The sequence below is a fragment of the Perognathus longimembris genome, chromosome 13, assembly GCF_023159225.1.
Source record: "Perognathus longimembris pacificus isolate PPM17 chromosome 13, ASM2315922v1, whole genome shotgun sequence".
NCBI lineage: Eukaryota > Metazoa > Chordata > Mammalia > Rodentia > Heteromyidae > Perognathus > Perognathus longimembris.
This window is the reverse complement of record NC_063173.1, coordinates 62,274,337-62,290,629: the sequence shown is the minus strand read 5'-3', so window position 1 is coordinate 62,290,629 and position 16,293 is coordinate 62,274,337. Positions and strand designations below refer to the sequence as shown.

The following is a 16,293-nucleotide window of genomic DNA, read 5'->3' as shown; positions in this document are numbered from 1 at the left end:
GGGAGAGGGGGGTGTGCAGGGGTGTGTGTGTGCGGGGTGGGGGGTGTGCAGGGGTGTGTGTGTGCGGGGGGTGGGGGGTGTGTGCAGGGGTGTGTGTGTAGGGGTGAGTGTGGGGTGTGCAGGGGGGTGTGTGTGTGTGCAGGGGCGTGAGTGAGTGTGGGGGGGTGCAGGTGGCGTGTGTGTGCACGTCGGGGGGCTGTGCGTGTCCTCGTTAGGGTAGGGACCGGGATGTGAGATTCGGGGGGCTGGGGGGTCAGGCCCCTGCAGTTGGGTGGCTGCTGTGGCGGGCTGGGTCCTGGTGCTGGCGGTGGGCGGTGGAGGCTGAGGTGAGGAACGAGCTCGGCCCTCCCTGTCCTCGGCCAACGCTAACGAGGCGTCGGGGGGGGGGGGGGGGGGACGGCGCGGGGCGAGGACATGCCCACCTGGGAGAATTTGGTCCCCTTCCTTTCTCTTAGGTTGCGAGGCCCCAGTCTAAGCCAATTTGACTCGGGGTCCAAAGGGGAAAAGAGGGAAGGGGGGGGGGCGTGCCAATTCCTTTACTTTGCCAATTGTTTCTAAGCCAATTTTTTTTTTAATATAGTTTTTCAGCCAATTGGTTTTTTTTGTTTAGGTTTTTTAAAAAAATAGCAAATGAGCATTTACGATGTTTCTAAAACGCCAATTCGTTCGAGGGGGACTTTGTGTGAGATTGAGGGGCCGGCCATCGAGTTTGCGATGGGCGGATTCGATCGGGGGCCGTTTTTTTTGGGGGGGGCACTTTAGGGGCAGTCTTAACGCCCATCGGGTGAGGTTCTGGAGCCGTGACTTTGGGGGTCCTGCCCGGTGGAGGGGGGCAGAGAGTAGCCTGACGGGAGGCGGGGCAGGGGGGCGGGTGGGAGAAGCCCCCGGGGTGGAGGTGGAACTGAGAGGTCTGCGAGGTGGGACGCGATGGAGGGGGTCCCCGCTCAGGAGGAGGGCGCGGGGCGGTGGTGCGGCGCGCGGAGTTACGACAATTTTGGCTCACATCTGGGCGTTGGGCATCTCCGGAGAGGCGTCCCCGTGGGCAGGGCCTTTGGACGATGGGGAAAGGTGACGCTTGGCCTCTCTGAACGCTTGGAGCTCCTTGGCCAGCGCGCGGCCCCTGCGGGCACGCAGGAGGGCGGGCAAGCCTCTGCGCAGGCGTTGGGTGGACTGCTTCCAGGTGTCATAGTGGAAAAACTTGCCCACGGGGTATCTGGGGAAGTCCTGCGAAGAAGCGGCCGGCCGGTCGCCGCGGGTCACCCCGCGCGGGGAGGCCCGCCCCGCCCCCGCCCCCGCCCGGCCGCGGGTCTCACCGGAAGCACGGTCGGAGGGTCCGACACGTCCCTCTCGGACTTGGCGGGGGTGGCGCAGTAGGTCTCCAGGAGGGCCAGGTCGCAGCTGCGGAAGCAGCACTCCTCCACGATGCCACGGCTGCGGCGGTTTACACGGCTTGCGGGCCTGCCTGGGGTCCCACCGACACGGGGTCAGCCCGCCGGCCGCACCCTCCGGGGGGCCCCCCCCCCCGCCCGGGGGAGGCCGCGGAGGGGGCGACGCCGCCCCCTGCCCTCCGCCGAGGTCCCGTCCAAACGCCGACCGCCCCGTGGGCGCGGGGCAGAGCAGCTCGGAAAGGAGAGATGGGGGCGGAAGGGCGCGGGCCCGGCCCCTGGCCTCTGGTGCCTCCCACCGGCCCGGCACCTTTCTGAAATGGCACCACTTCCCAGATGGTTTGGCAAACAGGTGAAGTGTGGTCCCTGGACTAGCCCTCCCCCCCTCCCGTGCCGCACTGAGAGAGAGGGAGAGAGAGAGAGAGAGACAGACAGACAGAGAGGACTGGGCAGGAGAGAACAAGACGGGAGGGGAGGAGTGAGGAGCCCATAAACCACTCCCTTCTCTTCTCCCGTCTTCCCCCTCTCCCCCACGACAGCACTCAGGTCCGAGGCTCGCTGGGGGGGCTTCTTGGGGCTCCAAAGGACAAGCACCATGGGGGGGGGGAGGACAGGGAGCCCCACGAGTGGGCTCGGCCCTGCCCCCCTCTTGGGAAAACCTGGTGCCTGGTGCTTAGGGGAGCAAGGACAGGCCCTGTGGTGCCCCTCCTGCCCCAAGCGGGCGGGCGGGTGGGCGGGCGGCGGGGAGGACGCCGGAGAGGCCGGGAGGGAGGAGCTTCAGAGCGCCCAGGAGCAGAGTCCTTTGCAGAGAAGGTTGGAAATGCAAGAACATCCTGTGAGCACTTCACAGGTGCTAAGGAGAGGCACAGAGGAGGCTGTGTGGAGAGAGCCGAGTGGGGGAGACAGCCCGGTCCCCACCCCACCCCAGGCAGCCCCCCGCTGCCCTCCACTTCCGGCAGAGCGCCCGGGCCCGGCTCCCCGGCGGGAATCCAAGGGGAGAGAAGGAGCGACAGTCAGAGCAGGATAGGAGGCCCAAGTCTGCTCCCCGAGTCCCACGGTCTGCGCCCCTTCTCCAAATGGCCAGACGTGGAGGAAGGCCCGCCGCTCAGTGGCTGCGAACCCCCCGGCCCCCCCCCCCCCCAGCTCAGGCCCCGAGGAGAGGCCCCGTCGAGGGCCAGCTAGGCCCAGCCTCCCCAGGACGGGGGACAAATGGCCGATAAAGGCCGGCCGCGGGACAGGCCAGGGTGGGGCCGCTGACCTTGGAGTGTCCCCCACCCCCACCCCCGCTCCGCCCAAGGCCAGGCGCCCGCCACCCTCCCCGGAGCCACTCACTGAAGTAGAAGCCGCGGTCCCCACAGACGAACTGGAGGGTGTCCACCAGCTCCCCACCACACAGGGTCTCACTGGGGCGGTAAGCAGCAATGCAGCACGAGGCGAAGGCCAAGAAGGTGAGGAGCGCCAGCATCGACTTCCCCATCGGGAACCCCATCTGTGTCTGGCAAGACGAGAGGGGGGCGGACGGTGGGGGGGGGGCCGGGGGCCTCCAGACCACAGCCACCTCCATTCAACCGAAATCGGAAAGCCGGACTTCCTATCCACGTGACTGGTTTCTTCATGACGCAGATAACAGACACAGACGGCGTGAGTGGCTGAGGCCGCGGAGGCACTCCGAGGGGAGGACCGTGCTCTGATTTGGGGACCCCCCCCCCCGTCACCGTGGCCGCTCAACCACACCCGTAGATGCGGGGGCCAGTGCCGGACAGGACCTGTGATGTCAAGGGGGCTGGGCCGGCCCAAGGGCACAGTCGCCATTCCACCTGGAAGCACGTGTGCCCAAGAGGGCCGGCCGCCGTCCCCCCACCCCCAGCCGGGCAGGGGGCTCCTGGCGGACCACCCCTTCTGACCAGCAGGGCCACGCGCCCCTCCCCCTCCGCCCCAGGGACTGCGCGGAGCTCAGGCCGAAGATCCAACGGTTAGCACAACAGTGCCACCCGCGTCCCCAGGGGCCTTGGTCTCCGGAATCACACAAGTCCCCCAAGTCCAGCGGGCCCCGGTCACGTCGCGTGGGGCCAGAGCCCACGGAGGCCCTCGGAGACCGTCGGTCTCCCGGGTGGAGTCTCCGTCTCATGGGGGCGGCTCGGACGGCAAGGTCAAGCCACGTGGGAGGCCGGTCTTGCTCTGGAGGGACGGCGGGCGGGTCTGAGGACACACCCCCTCCTAAGGGGCTGCAGGGCCGGTGGGGGCCCCAGCTAGCCCTGCCTCCAAGGTGGACTCTCTCTCCAGCACCCCCCCCCCCAGGCCCAGGGAAATGTCTTGAGGCAATAAATCATGTGGAGAAAGAATTCTGCTGGAGCTCTCTGAGGACCCCGCTTCAGCCAGAGGTCTGCAAGCCACCTCGCCCACCTCTCCGCCGGGCCCCCCCCCACCCGCCCCCCTCCCCCGCTTCCACATTCTAGGAACACTCAGCCAGCGTCTGTCCGAGGGGCAGCTCAGGGTCCCGAAAACCCGACCACTCTAGCTACACGTCCAGGCCAGGGCGCCGCAGAGAGCAAGAGACTGGCCAGGAGGCAAGCAGAGCTTGGAGACAGGTGAGGGTCCAGGAAAAGCCTCAAGCTGTTGGAGGAAAGAGGCAGAGGGGAGAGAGAGGAGAAAGGGGAGGAGGAGGAGGAGAAGCCAGGGCCAGGTGGAGCACAGGGGGGCAGAGGCCCAGAGGAGGCAGCGGGCCGGGCTGCAGGGTGGAGGCCCAATCGGGCGGGCCGGAGCCGGAGGCGGCAGGGTCTCGGCTGCTCGGCCCCTGTTACCTGCAGCTGGACAGGAGGCTCGCTGCGGCTGGAGGAGAAGGAGGAGGAGGAGGAGGCTGGAAGTCTCTCACCGGAGGAGCTAATGTCCAGTTCGCAAGCTGGTCAGTGCCTCGGCTTTTATGTCTGAGCCGGCTCCGCCCAGCCCCGGCTCCACCCTACCCCTCCCCGCTGACCACTCCCCCCGCCCCCTTTGCACCCGCCCCCTCCCTCCTTCCAGCCAGTCCCTTCTCTCCCACACCCCCAAACGCTATTCCTCCGCACAGCACCGCGAGGGGGGGCCGCCCCGTGCCCCCCGGCCCCGGTGCGGAGCTGGGGCGGCGGCGGCGGGCGGGGAGGGGGGGCGGGGGGGAGGGGGCTCCCTCCCAGCTTGTCTTATGGAAACTTCCACGCTGCCCAAGCCCGAGCAGGACAGCTAGCCACCCCTCTCCGGGCCGTTCCCGGGCCTCCGGCCGGGCCCCTCTCCCCAGATTCCAGGCCAGGGACGTGAGGGGCAAAGATAGGAGGGGGGAGGTCACACTGCAAATGTGGCGTCTGGCGAGACTCTCTGCCAAATCAGCCCCCCCCCCGCCCCACCCACCCAGTTCTCCTCTCTCAGACTCGTCCGGCACCCACTCCACATGCCCCGGTGGGCTTCTCCCCCTGCCCCGCTCCTCCCCGCCCCGCACCCTGGGGCGTCGAGCCCGCACGGCACACGCCAACCACGCTCTTCCACCGCGCCCGCGCGCCCTTGGACAGCTCAGACCCCCCCAGCCCCCCCCCCCGCCTCCTGCGCCCTCCCCAGGCCGCGCGCCCTCCCCAGGCCGCGCGCCCCGCGCCCCTCCGCACCGGCGCGCCCCCCCCCTCTCCTCCGCCAGCCCGGACCCGGAGCCCCGGCGCTCGCCCGGGACGGGACCGACCCCGCCGCGCCCCCCGCGCCCCGGCCCTCCTTACCTGAAAGCCGGCGCCCACCTCCCTGCTGCGTGGTCGCAAACCGAGCAGCGGGCGTTGGCCCTCCTGCCGGGCACTCCTCTGCCAGCGCCGCTCGGGCCGGGTCGCGGGGGCCAGATGGCGCCCGGCGGAGCGGGGGGATGGCTTGTGGGGGGGGGGGGCTCTTCTGGTTCTTTTAGGGAGGACGGGCAGTCTCTGGGCTGGGGCGGGCCAGATGTTGTACTTTAGGGGGGGAAAAGGTGTCGGGAAATGAGGTCAGCTGTTGTACTCAGGACAGATGGGGGGCAGAGACAGAGAGAGAGACAGAGTGAACGAGAAACGGGGGGGGCCAGAGAGAGGGCGAGAGGGAGAGGGGACAGCGAGAGGCGGGCAGGTCACAGGGGGGGAGGACAGCCGAGAGAAACAGAAACCGGAGCTACTCCATGGCGCTGGAGGGGGGGCGGCGAGACGGGGAGGGCGCGGAGGCCGGGAGCGGGGTGGGGGCGGGCGCCCCGGGAGGGGAGGGGAGGGGAGGGGAGGGGGGGTCCGCGCCGGGCCGGAGCCGGGCGGGGACGCGACGTCGGGGTCGGGGGCGGAGGTGGCGGCGGCGGAGAGGCGGGGGGTCCCCGGCGGCGGGCGGCCCAGCTCGGGGTGGGCCGACGGAGCCCTCGGCCGTCGCGGGCCCGGGCCTGGGGAGGGGCGGGCGTGGCGGCGCCGCGGCCGCTCGCTCGGGACGCGGCGGGCGAGGAGGGGAGCGGCGGGCGCGCGCCGGGGAGGGCTGGGCGGGGAGCGCGGGGGATGACAACGCCGGCGGCCTGCGGGCCGGACTGCCTGCGGTGGGGACCGCCTCCTCGGGCGAAGCGGGAAGGGCGTCGAGGTAGATGGAGAGGAGGCGGCGGGGGATCCGCAGGACCGGCGGAGCGCGGCCCCGCCGACGGCGCCCGAGACGGGAGTTAGCAGCGAGACGGCGGACGGCGTCGACGCGGGGCCGCCAGCCCGGATGGAGGCGCTGGCGGGCCGAGCTGGGGCGGGCGCGGGCCGGGAGGCGGGGGTCGGCCGGAAGGGGGGGGCCGCCCCGGCCTGGCCTCGCGCAGCTCCGCCGGAGAGCAGGCGAACTGCGGGCGCCGACGCCCGGCTCTTATAGCCGCGCCACCCCGCGGCTCGGCGCCCACTCGGGCCCCGCTGGCCAGGCGCCCGCGCCAATGGGCGCCCGCAGGGGCCCTCGCCCCGCCCCGGGACCGCCCCCCGCCACTCGAGCCACCGGCGGGAACGCGGGCCCGGGGCCTCGGGCGGTGGTCGGGGGGGGGGGGGGCGGCCCTCGGGGCGGGCGGCCGCCGGGCGGGGTGGGGGCTGGGAAGCCCCCCCGGGGGCGGACGCCGGCCCGAGCCCCCGGCTCGGAAGGCTTCGCGGGGCCCGGCCCCCGGCTTCCGGGGTGCCGGGGCCGGCGAGGGAGTGGGGGCGGGGGTCTCCCCGGAGAGGGGCTCTCGGCGCCGACTCGCGGTTATCGGGGTGTCCCGGTACTAGGGTTCTCGGCGCAGGCCGGCGCAGGAGCTGGGGCCGGGGCGCGGCCCCTCTCAGGTGTGGGGGGGCCTCGGTGCGCCCCGCGGGGCCGGCCGGGAGCCGCCCGGGGAAGAGGCCGCGGCCCCGGGTTCGCGCCGAGCGCGCGGCCGCCACCTGCCCGGGCCGGCGGAACCGGCCGCGCGGCGCCTCGGGCGGAAGCCTAGTCCCGAGCGCCCCCCGGCGCCGCGCGCAGCCCGGAGCAGCCGCGGCGGCCGCCAGGTGCGCGGGGCCGGGCCGGAGCCGCCCGCGGCGGCGGCGGCGGCGGGCGGAAGCGAAGCCCCGTTCCTACCTGCGCGGCCGAGCGCACCCGCGGGCGCCGGAGGAGCGCGCTCCGGGGCCGCACCCAAAATATCCGGATAATGGCTTCCCCGTCCTCGGTGCGTTGGGCGTTCGTGGGCGCGGGCTCAGCCTCGGGGGCCACCACGATAACTTGGGGGTCTGGGGAACCCATCTCCTGGAGAGTTTGGACCACGTTCGTTTAAGTCTTGTGGGGTTTGGGCTGCGTTTTGTTTTTGTTTTTTGTTTTTTTGTTTTGTTTTGTTTTTTAAACCAAGTCAAAACCACTACCCAGCCCGTGCGCGCTGCCCACCCGCGCGGCCCGCGCCTGTCTCGGGCGGCGGGACCCCCGCTGCCGCCCACCCTTCCCCGCCACCGATCACGGCCGCTCCGGGCGGGCAGCCCCGAGACCCGGGCCCGCGGCTGCCAGCGCCGCCCGGCCCGCCCGAGCCGGAGCCGAGCCGGGGGGAGGCGCCCCGCCGCGCCCCCCGGCCCCGCACCGCTTCGGGGCCGCCAAGCCGCCTGCCCCGCGCCCGCGATCTTCGCCAAGAGTAAAGGAAAGCGGCGCCAGTTTGGGGGCGCCCAGCCCGAGGGAGTGCGGCTGGCGGGCGGGAATCCCGCAGCCGCCCCCCCCCCGCCCCGCGCTGCACTGCACGCGGGGCCCCCCGGGCGGAACCGGCGGCGAGCGGGCGCCGAGCGAGGCAGGAGGGCTGCGGGTGTGGGCAGCGGCGGGGCCGCACCGCGCGCGGGGAGCTCACCGCGAGGTTGGAGACGGCGTCCGCGGGCGCGCGAGGAGCCGAGGAGGGCGGGCGAGCTCTCGGTGGAGGGCAGTGGACGCTGCTGGAGGTGAGTGGACCCCGGGGGGCAGTCCCCAGTGTCCAGCGGGCAACGCCCAGTCGGTTGGAAGACTCGGGTACAATGCCCAAATTTGGGGGAAACTGGGGGCAATGCCCAGTGCTTTCCCGGGGCGCGGGAGCAGCCGCGCGCGCGTCTGAGCGGCCGCGCGGTTGTCCTGGGAGTGTCGGGGCCCCCCCGCACTGAGGTGTCCACAATCCAACTGGAAGGCCAAACCAGTGCCCGCGCGCGGGGGGACCGGGGAGACCGCCCGGGGTGGCTGGCAGGCCAGAAAAGGTGCCCAGAAAACGGGGAGCGCACGGCAGAGCTCCGTCTGGCTTGCAGCAGAGAGAATGAGTGACCCGGGAAGATTTTGTTAAGGGGAGGGGGAGCTGTGATTAATGAGTAAATTTGAGACTCCCCCAAAATGGAGTTCAAGTTTGGAAGATGGGAGAAATTGCTCTGTAAGCTTGGAGAGGAGGGGGCTAGGGACTCGGGTCTAAAATTGGGGAGCCCACAATCTTGGTGTGCAAGTTTGAGGGTCTCATAAAATTCCAGACTAATTTGCAAGCGTTGGGATTATTCGTAATTTTTTTTTGGCCTAATCAAAGAAAATCCTTAAAATGAAATCCAGGGAACCTATGAGACACTTTCAATTGTGGGGCAAAAAACAAAAAGCAAAGCAAAACAAAACAAAAAAGCAGGCGCCTTTGGGGGCTCCAAGCAAATTCTTATAAATGCGCGTGGCGGGCGCAGGGAGCAATGTCCACGTTTGGGGTACGTAGACCAATGAGTTCCACACTCGCGCTGAGTAAACGGACCTTCCTAGTCACCGCAGATTCGGGGAAAGTCCTTCAGCTTTGGGGAAATCACTCAAGTTTACCGTTTGGAGAACACTACAATTTTAGGGAGGGGGAGCCCGGTGTGTAAGCAGTACATCCCAGGAAGGAAAGGGGGGAAAGAGCAGCGTCCTTTTCTGTTTTAATTTGATAAGTAAGTTTAGGTTTTGGTTTGGTTTTGTCGTTGAAAAGGGGAGTGGGGAGTCCTGTAAGTTTTCCTGGGCAATGTGTGGGAAGTCCCAGCAAAACACATTCCAAATTTTGGGGACCCATGGAGGGGGGAATGAAGTTGTTATCTGAACTTCAGGGACTGAGCTAGTAGCTAGGAAATTTATTGGACCTTTAAAACCTAGGATTTCTGGGGCAGGGAGCATTTTGTTGTTGTTTTCCTGGGGATCCATGAAACCTGACCTAAATTTAGGGAGACTCAGGACAGAGGGGTCATAAAGTTGAACAAAGTTCATTAACATTTTATAAAAGCTATGTTTCTGTGAAGGAAAAAAAATTCTCCATTTTTTGGACTGTAAACAGCTTTTGAATCTAAGGAAAATGTGTGGTTGGTTTTTTAATCCAAGGATCCAGGAAAGTGACTTGAAATTCTTGAAGGACCTGTGGGGATATTTTTTTTTGGGGGGGGGGGACTCATTATCTAAATTCTAAGCAGAGAGATTAAGAGTCCCAAAGGCTAGGTCCTGGAGAATCAATGTTCCCAATGTGTGACCTGGAGGGCAGGCGCGGTATTTGCAGACAATATTGCTTAAGTGTGGGGGACTTTGGGTACGTGGCTTACATTCCCGCCAGAGAACACAGGGCCATTCTGTGACCCGATTATAATCCTGCGTGTGCTGGGGGGGCTGCAGGACATTGCCTAATATTTGAGGGAACCCAGCACATGCAAACATAGGAAGCAGGAAAAGGGTCCCGGGGCTGGAATTTGGAACTCCATGTTTGCATTTTAGAACAATTCTTGTCAGCTAAGCTAAGGGACCCAGGTAGTGCTTTAGCATTCACCATGTTAGGAGACAAGAGGAAATTATCTGAATGTTTGGGAACTATGGATCTTTAACAAAGCCCAGGTAGAACAGGCAAAAAGCCCAATCCACGGCTTTGTTCTATGCCTGGTGGACCAGGAAACGCAGCCTGCCCCGCGTGATTTGGAAGGAAAGGCTCAGCCGCCCTTGGATAATTACTCCCGGTGCTTGCGGGGCCTGCCTTAGGAAGCCCCTACATTTTAAAGAGCTAAAGTAAGGAGTCAGGAAGTTTGTAGGGCTGTGGAATCGGTCACCCCAGAGCTGGGTGGCCCGTGGCAGTGAGGGGAACGTTGCTAAATAACTTTTCATTATTGGGGAGGGGAGTATTTTCTCCCCTCTTAGGGAGTTCTGTGCAGTTGGCTGCAACTGTTTGGGGGTGATGTCTGAATTAGGAGGAAGGCAGAGGACTTTCTGGGTTCTAGGAAAATCAATAAATAAAAATGGCTGGGCGCATTAGGGAGACTGGGGGACTCCGGAACCCAGGCTGGGGCCAGAGCTTGTGAAAGTTGGGGGCGAAGGTTCTGAAGTCCCAAGTGAGAAACGTGGGAGTCGGGACGGGGAGTCTCCTTACAGGCCTCCAACTCAATCACTGAAATGATAAGGACCCGGAAATTCAAAAGCTCCACTCGCGTGGAGACGGCACCTCCACACCAGGGAGCGTGCTGGAGAGTGTGTCCCCGCCGCGGGCGCGGCTGGTTCAGTCTCCGGGAACCCGGGTGGGGTTCTGCGAATCTGCGGGTCGGGGCTGGCGCTGGGGAAGGCGGAGGAAAACAAATTTGGGGAGGGGGCGTGCAGCCCCGGCAGCCTGAATCTGGCGACGCCAGCAGACGCCTCTCCGGGTTGGGACTTTGGGAAAATAATGTCCAGCTTCTTCTAGTGAGCGGCACAAACGTGGTTGCGTTTGGGGAGCCTGAAGGGCAAAGTTACCGGGAAAGGTGAATGGCGGGGGGCGTCCCCGGGCCGGGCGCTCGCTCCGTGCCGGGGGACATGGAGATCTGGGGGGCTGCCTTTGAGAAACCGGGGGTCCCGCGCGGGCAGGGCCGTGCCGCGGGGTCCGCGGCGCCCCGGGACCCGCGCGCTGGGAGCCGGGGCGCCCGCCAAGGGCACGCGGCGCGGGCCGCAGGACGCCCGGGCGGAGGCGCGCGGGGCGCGGCGGGGCGGGTAGCGTGGCGCCCTGGAGCGCGCGCGCCCCGGGACGTGAACGGCGCCTTCCTGCACCTTTTCCACGCCGAGGGGAAGCTGCCACGGCCTGACCCGAGCCGGCGCCGGGCGGGCTGGCGGGGGAGGGGGGGAGACCTGCGGGGGCGGCCGGGGCGCTGCTCCCCAGGTGTCCCCCCCGGCCCTCGACGCCCCTCCCGGCCGCCGCGCGGGCGCCCCGCCGCCGCCGCGACCCACGCGCTTCCGCGCTGCGAGCCTAGGCGAAGCCGCGGCCGGGCAGCCGCCGGGGGCAGGCTCGTCCCCGGCTCGGCTTGGGGGCCTCGGGGTACCCCAGGCGATCGCCCCCCGCCCGCCCCAGCGCCCCCTGAGCCCCGCGCAGCCTTTCCATAGCTCCAAACAATGGTGAACCTGATTGGGTTTGGGCGATGTGAAAGCGGAGAGGAAATGGAGGGGTGAGGAGGGGGACCGGGGTGTCGGGGTCACCTTTCGTTTTCGCGGTGGCGGCGGCGGGCGAGGATTTGCAACCCCCTTCCCCCACCAGCCCCCAAGCCCCGCACCCTGAACGCAGATCTGGAGTCCACAGGCGCGCACGCCCCAGGCGCCAAGGCTGAGAAACGTTAGGGGGGCAGCCCCCCTGGGGGGCCGTGGAGTGAAGGAGGCCACCCAGAGGAGGGGGCACACGGCACCCTGGGGGTCCGATCCCGCGGCGGTGGCTCTTACTTTTCACCCGCCCAGGAGGAGACCCAGGAGGAAAGGGGCCCTAAGGCCTGGCGCCCCGGGCAGGCAAGGGTTAAGGCCTTAAGACAGGTGTGGGGACCCAGGCGCCTGCTTGGAGCAGGCATTTCCTTCCCGCTGCCCGCTTGCCAAGACGGAGACCCCCCCCACCCCCGAAAAGCAGGCCAGTGTTCCACCCAGAGCAGGAGGCACGAGGGGAATGCTCCCCCTCGAATTCCAGCCTGCACCAATCACCCCGCGTCCCATTCCGAGAACATCTGGTCTGCTCCCCCATGGCTGCCCCCCTTCCCCTCCCCACCAGCCCCCGCTCGGCCTGCAGACCATAAGCAGGCCCCAGCCCAGGCAGTGGCCTGGCTCCCCTCTCCAGGGAGGCTTGTAAATTTGGGGGTGAGGAGTATTCGAGAAAGGGCCAGTCTGCGCGCACCCCCATGTGCATGAGAGTGGGGGCTGATTCTCAGCCCTGGCCGAGGGGTGCGGGCCAGAGGCAGGGCTGGGGCACCCCCATGTGCATGAGAGTGGGGGCTGATTCCCAGCCCTGGCCGAGGGGTGCGGGCCAGAGGCAGGGCTGGGGCCCTCGGCCCAGGCTCAAGAGCCCCTCTCGGGTCATCTCGTGGGAGCCTGTTTGGGGGCCCGCTCTGCCCTGAGGGCCACCTGCCCCCCAGGAACCTCGAGGCACGCTTCTGGACTTCCCCAGGTAGGAAGAAGCTGGGGTGACCTTGGGGAGCGCCCTGTGGAGCCGGCTGCCTGGCCCAGGAGCCGTGCCAGGCCGGGCGGGCGGGGGGCACACATGTGCTTCCCTGCCCCCCCCCCAGCTGCCCGGGGAGCCCGAGCCTGGCCTTATTTAGTCAACAGCGTGGCTGATGGGACGGGGGCCAGGTCACCCTAGGGCTCAAAAGGGGCCTCTCCCACCCCCGGCCATGACCTGCGACCGAATCCCTTCCCTGGGCCCTTTCTCCCTCCTTCTGGAGCCCCGCGGGGGGGGGGCAAGGGTCCTAGCCACAGCTTTAGGGGGCTGGGGGCTGGGGTTTCCTCCAGCCAGAGCAGAATCGGTGGCGACTCCAGCTCTAAGGAGCGTGTGGCCCCGGCCAGGCAGGGCCGAGGGCTCTGGACTGGAAGATTCCCGGTGGCCTCAAGGACAGGGAGCCGGCCTCAGGGCCCGGCCCTGGCCCGCGCTGGGCCTCGGCTGCTCCCTGGTTGCCGGCCGGGCTCCTCTGGCTTCCTCCGGACAGTGGGCCTTGACCCACCCCCATTCCTGTTTCCTCCCCGCTCTGCTCCAGGCCGGCTGCTGCCCACCCCACCCCCACCCGGCCTCTGAGGGTCCCCCCTCCCGGCACCCTCCCTCCACTCCCAGATGCCCAGGAGCCCTGCACCCCACAAGGCTCGGGGAAGGGGCCCGCACGGCCGGGGATCCGCACCCCGACCCCGAGCCACCAACACCCAGATGGCAGCGAGCCCCCCACGGGGGATGGGTGCCCCCACAGCCGGCGGTGAGTTGGGGCTGGGGTCAGGGGGTTGGGCCACGGGCGGAGGGTCACCCCCGTGGCGGGTGCTGATTCTATTTCATGTGGGAACCAGAGACACCTTTTAAAGAAGGGCCGCTGGTCCCCGGCCGGGCTGCCTGGGAGGGGCCACGTGCCCCGTCCACCCCGCGGCTCAGAGGCCCGCTGCCCCGGAGGACACAGGCCCTCCCGCCCCCCGGAGCCCCCAGGGCTCCCCCAAGGCCCGGGCCTTGCCCCCCCCCCTCCCCGGTACCTGATCAGCAAACTGCCTGGACACCACCTCGGAGCTTGCTCCCGCCCAGTCAGCCGCTCGGGGGTTCTGGGCCCCGGGGCCTCCTGCTGCCCACACCCCCGTCACTCACAGGAAGCCCCCGGCCTCCAGAACACAATGGAGCCCCGCGCCGCTCCCAGGGCCGCCACTCACAGGGCGCGCGCGCTCATTAGCTCGCTTTCCGCCCGCACAGCGGAGCCACCGCGCCTGCCACCCACCTTGACAAACAGACAGAGGGCAGCCCCGCCGCCCCGCCGCCCCGCCGCCCAGGCCCAGCGCGGGCGACGGCTCCCACCCTCGACTTCTCTCCTCTCTTCTCCCCCTTCCTCACGTGCTGTCCTCAGCTGGAGCCCCTGCCTTCCTCGTGGACACACAGACGGCTGCCTTCCTCACGGACAGACAACCTGCCTTCCTCGTGGACACAGACGGCTGCCTTCCTCACGGACAGACAACCTGCCTTCCTCGTGGACACAGACGGCTGCCTTCCTCATGGACAGACAACCTGCCTTCCTCACTGACACCGGTGGCCTGCACCCCCCCCCCTGCCTTCTCCTACTGCAAGGCCCCCACTGAGGTGGAGGGGACTCCATGACAGCCCCCCAGATCCCCCCCACGCTGTGTGACTCCATGCCCCTTCAGCCTTGGGCTTCCTGTGAACTGTGGGGTGGGGGGACGGAGGATCCCAGCCTGGGCCGGGCCCCCCGCTGGGCAGACGCCCCCCCCCACGTACCTGTGCCTCGCGGGGCGGGCGCGGGTGCTGGCCGAGGGCCTCAGTTCTGAGAGCGGGGCGCCCTCCTTGGCCACAGGCCGCAGCAGCTCACCTCGGGACTGGGGGGGCTGGGCTCGGGGGCCGGGGCGGCCTGCGAGGGCTCCGGCTGGGAAGGCTGCTCGGCCGGGGCCGGGGCCGGGCTCGGGGGCTGAGGACCGGGGCCCGCCGCCTCCTCCCTCACCGGCTCCGCGGTGACCACGCGGCCCCTGGGGAGAAGCAAAGGAGGTTCTGCACATTGTCCCCCCACAAGTCACCCCCGCCCCGCGCACTGCCCCCCTTCTGCCCTGCTGCCCCGACCCCCACTTCTCACACACAAGGGAGGGGGCCCGCGGGCACCGCTGCCAGTTCTGACGCCCAGGAGCCTCCTGCAGCGGGCAGGCGGGGCCCCTCCCGGCTGGGGGGTCCCCAGTGGGGACCTGGTGCAGGGCAGGAGCGCCCCCTCCCACGGGCACCCGGCGCTGCACCGGGCGGCAGCCCAAGGCGAGGAGAGAGTCGCCGGGCTTCTGGGGAGTGAGCCCCCCGCACCCCGGCAACTCCTCCGTGGGGGCTGCGAGCTGGGGTGCAGGGGGTCGTCTCGGCGGCTGAGGGGGGCTGCTGGCACCCACTGCCCCCTCGGGAGAGGAGCGCGCCCTCCGCCCCCTGCCGGGCGCTGCGCCGCCCCACTCCCCCGACTCTGTGTCTCTGTGGTGGCGACAAGGGGTGCGGGGGAGGAAGGGGGGACACCCGGAGGTGCTGCGCGTGCACGGGAAGCCGCCCTGCCTGCCTGCACCCCTGTGTCCCCTTCACTTCAGAGGCCTCAGAGATCGGGGTGCAGGGAGGGGCGGCGTGCTCCCCAATCTCCACGACCCACGGGGAACCCTCGGAGGAAAGCCCTGCCCTGTCCCTGTGTGCAAGCAGCTGTCCATTCCTGCTGGCCGGGGCAGGGCCAGCCCCCCCCCCCCGCCAGCCCCCCTCAACAGTGCAGGAAAACCTCTTCCCTGCCCAAGGGCTCGGGCTTCCTGCAGCCCTGCAGAAGACTCCTCTGCGCCCCCTCTCTGCAGTGCGGGCTGCTGGGTGGCCCCACGCCCCACCAGTGCCCTCCAGCCAGCAGCAGAGGGTCCCGCCGGCCCCCAGCCCGCTCGTCCACAACTCCTGACACCACACACACACACACACACACACACACACACACACTGCAGCCGTGGGGGGGCGGGGGGGCGGGGGGCAGGCGGGCTACCTGTACTCTAGTCGCTGCGTGGTCCCCGCAGCTCCCGGGCGGTGGAGGAAGAGGACCGGGGAGTCGCTGGTGCCCAGGGCTCTCTGCCGAAACTGCCCGGACGATGATCCGCTGGCTGGGCCAGAACGAGCAGTCTCCGCCAGAGCAGGGGGTGCTCGGGCCGGGGTGCCCACACCCTCCAGCCGGGCCTGCGGGGAGGTGGCGGGGGACGAGGCGGAGGCTGCAGAGACAGTGAAGGGCACTTTCAGGGTGTGCATGGTAACCAGGCCCCGGAGGCAGGCTGGCCTCTCCGCCGCACAGCTCCTCAGCTGCTCGAATGCCCGCGGGGGCCGAGCTCGCGCCCCTTACCTCCTCGTCCCCCCCACGCCGTGCCCCGGGCCCCTCCAAATTTGGGAAGGTTGGTGCCAACTTGGTATTGCTGGGTCAGCTGGCTGAGGCACCTGCCCATACCAGGACACTCATGCATTAAGGGGTGGAGCTTGGCCACACCCCCTGCCCCCCCTCCACCCCCCTTAGCCCCCCCCAACGGAAGTGTGTCTGTGGGCGTGGACATAAGCCCGGAAGCAAGGGGGTGGGGACTGTGTGCTGGGGGTGGGCTCTGGATGTGACGTGAGGTCACTTGAGTGACACTTGGCAGTCACTTGACACCCTGGAATGTCTGTGGGCGTGGCACAGGTAAAATGGGGGCGGGGCTATGCAAAAAAGGAGCTGAGTTCGAGAAGAAACATAAAATCTCCTTTTATGGTCATGCAATGCAGCTATGGCCCAGGGCAGCTAGATTTCCATATTCTATGGACTGGGAGGTCTTCTAGGGGCTCTTCCCTTTACTGTGCACATCTGATCTGACCCCCCCCCCACCCATGTGGGCGGGGCCAGGCATCAAGGGGGCGGTGACATGCCATGCGGGCCAATCAGCAGGTGGTGACTCAGGGCAGTCTATCTGGCCTACTTGACAGCCTTTTCGGCCTGGCTGACACCCAAGGAAGGCACATACTTGGAGTTGGCAGTAGTTG

The 16,293-nt window shown here is 68.2% G+C and overlaps 2 protein-coding genes across 6 annotated transcripts; both read right to left on the bottom strand.

Moving 5' to 3' along the window:
* Positions 1–397: 397 nt before the first annotated feature.
* Igf2 (insulin like growth factor 2) lies at positions 398–13,312 on the bottom strand. 5 transcript variants are annotated; one of them, XM_048360157.1, is made up of 4 exons: positions 13,278–13,312; positions 2,718–2,880; positions 1,314–1,462; positions 398–1,224 (listed from the first exon to the last, which is right to left on the bottom strand). In XM_048360157.1, the coding sequence occupies exons 2-4, from the start codon at positions 2,872–2,874 to the stop codon at positions 1,000–1,002; spliced, it is 531 nt and encodes a 176-aa protein (XP_048216114.1). In that variant the 5' UTR covers positions 2,875–2,880; positions 13,278–13,312; the 3' UTR covers positions 398–999. The 5 variants fall into 5 exon arrangements, with proteins under 5 accessions (XP_048216114.1, XP_048216115.1, XP_048216111.1 ...); XM_048360158.1 differs by lacking the exon at positions 13,278–13,312 and adding an exon at positions 7,687–7,707; XM_048360154.1 differs by lacking the exon at positions 13,278–13,312 and adding an exon at positions 6,942–7,103.
* A 753-nt stretch (positions 13,313–14,065) lies between these two features.
* Positions 14,066–15,679, bottom strand: LOC125361186 (insulin-like). Its single transcript, XM_048359412.1, has 2 exons — positions 15,281–15,679; positions 14,066–14,270 (listed from the first exon to the last, which is right to left on the bottom strand). Exons 1-2 carry the CDS (start codon positions 15,535–15,537, stop codon positions 14,066–14,068), a joined length of 462 nt encoding a protein of 153 aa, XP_048215369.1. The 5' UTR covers positions 15,538–15,679.
* Between the last annotated feature and the right edge of the window lie 614 nt (positions 15,680–16,293).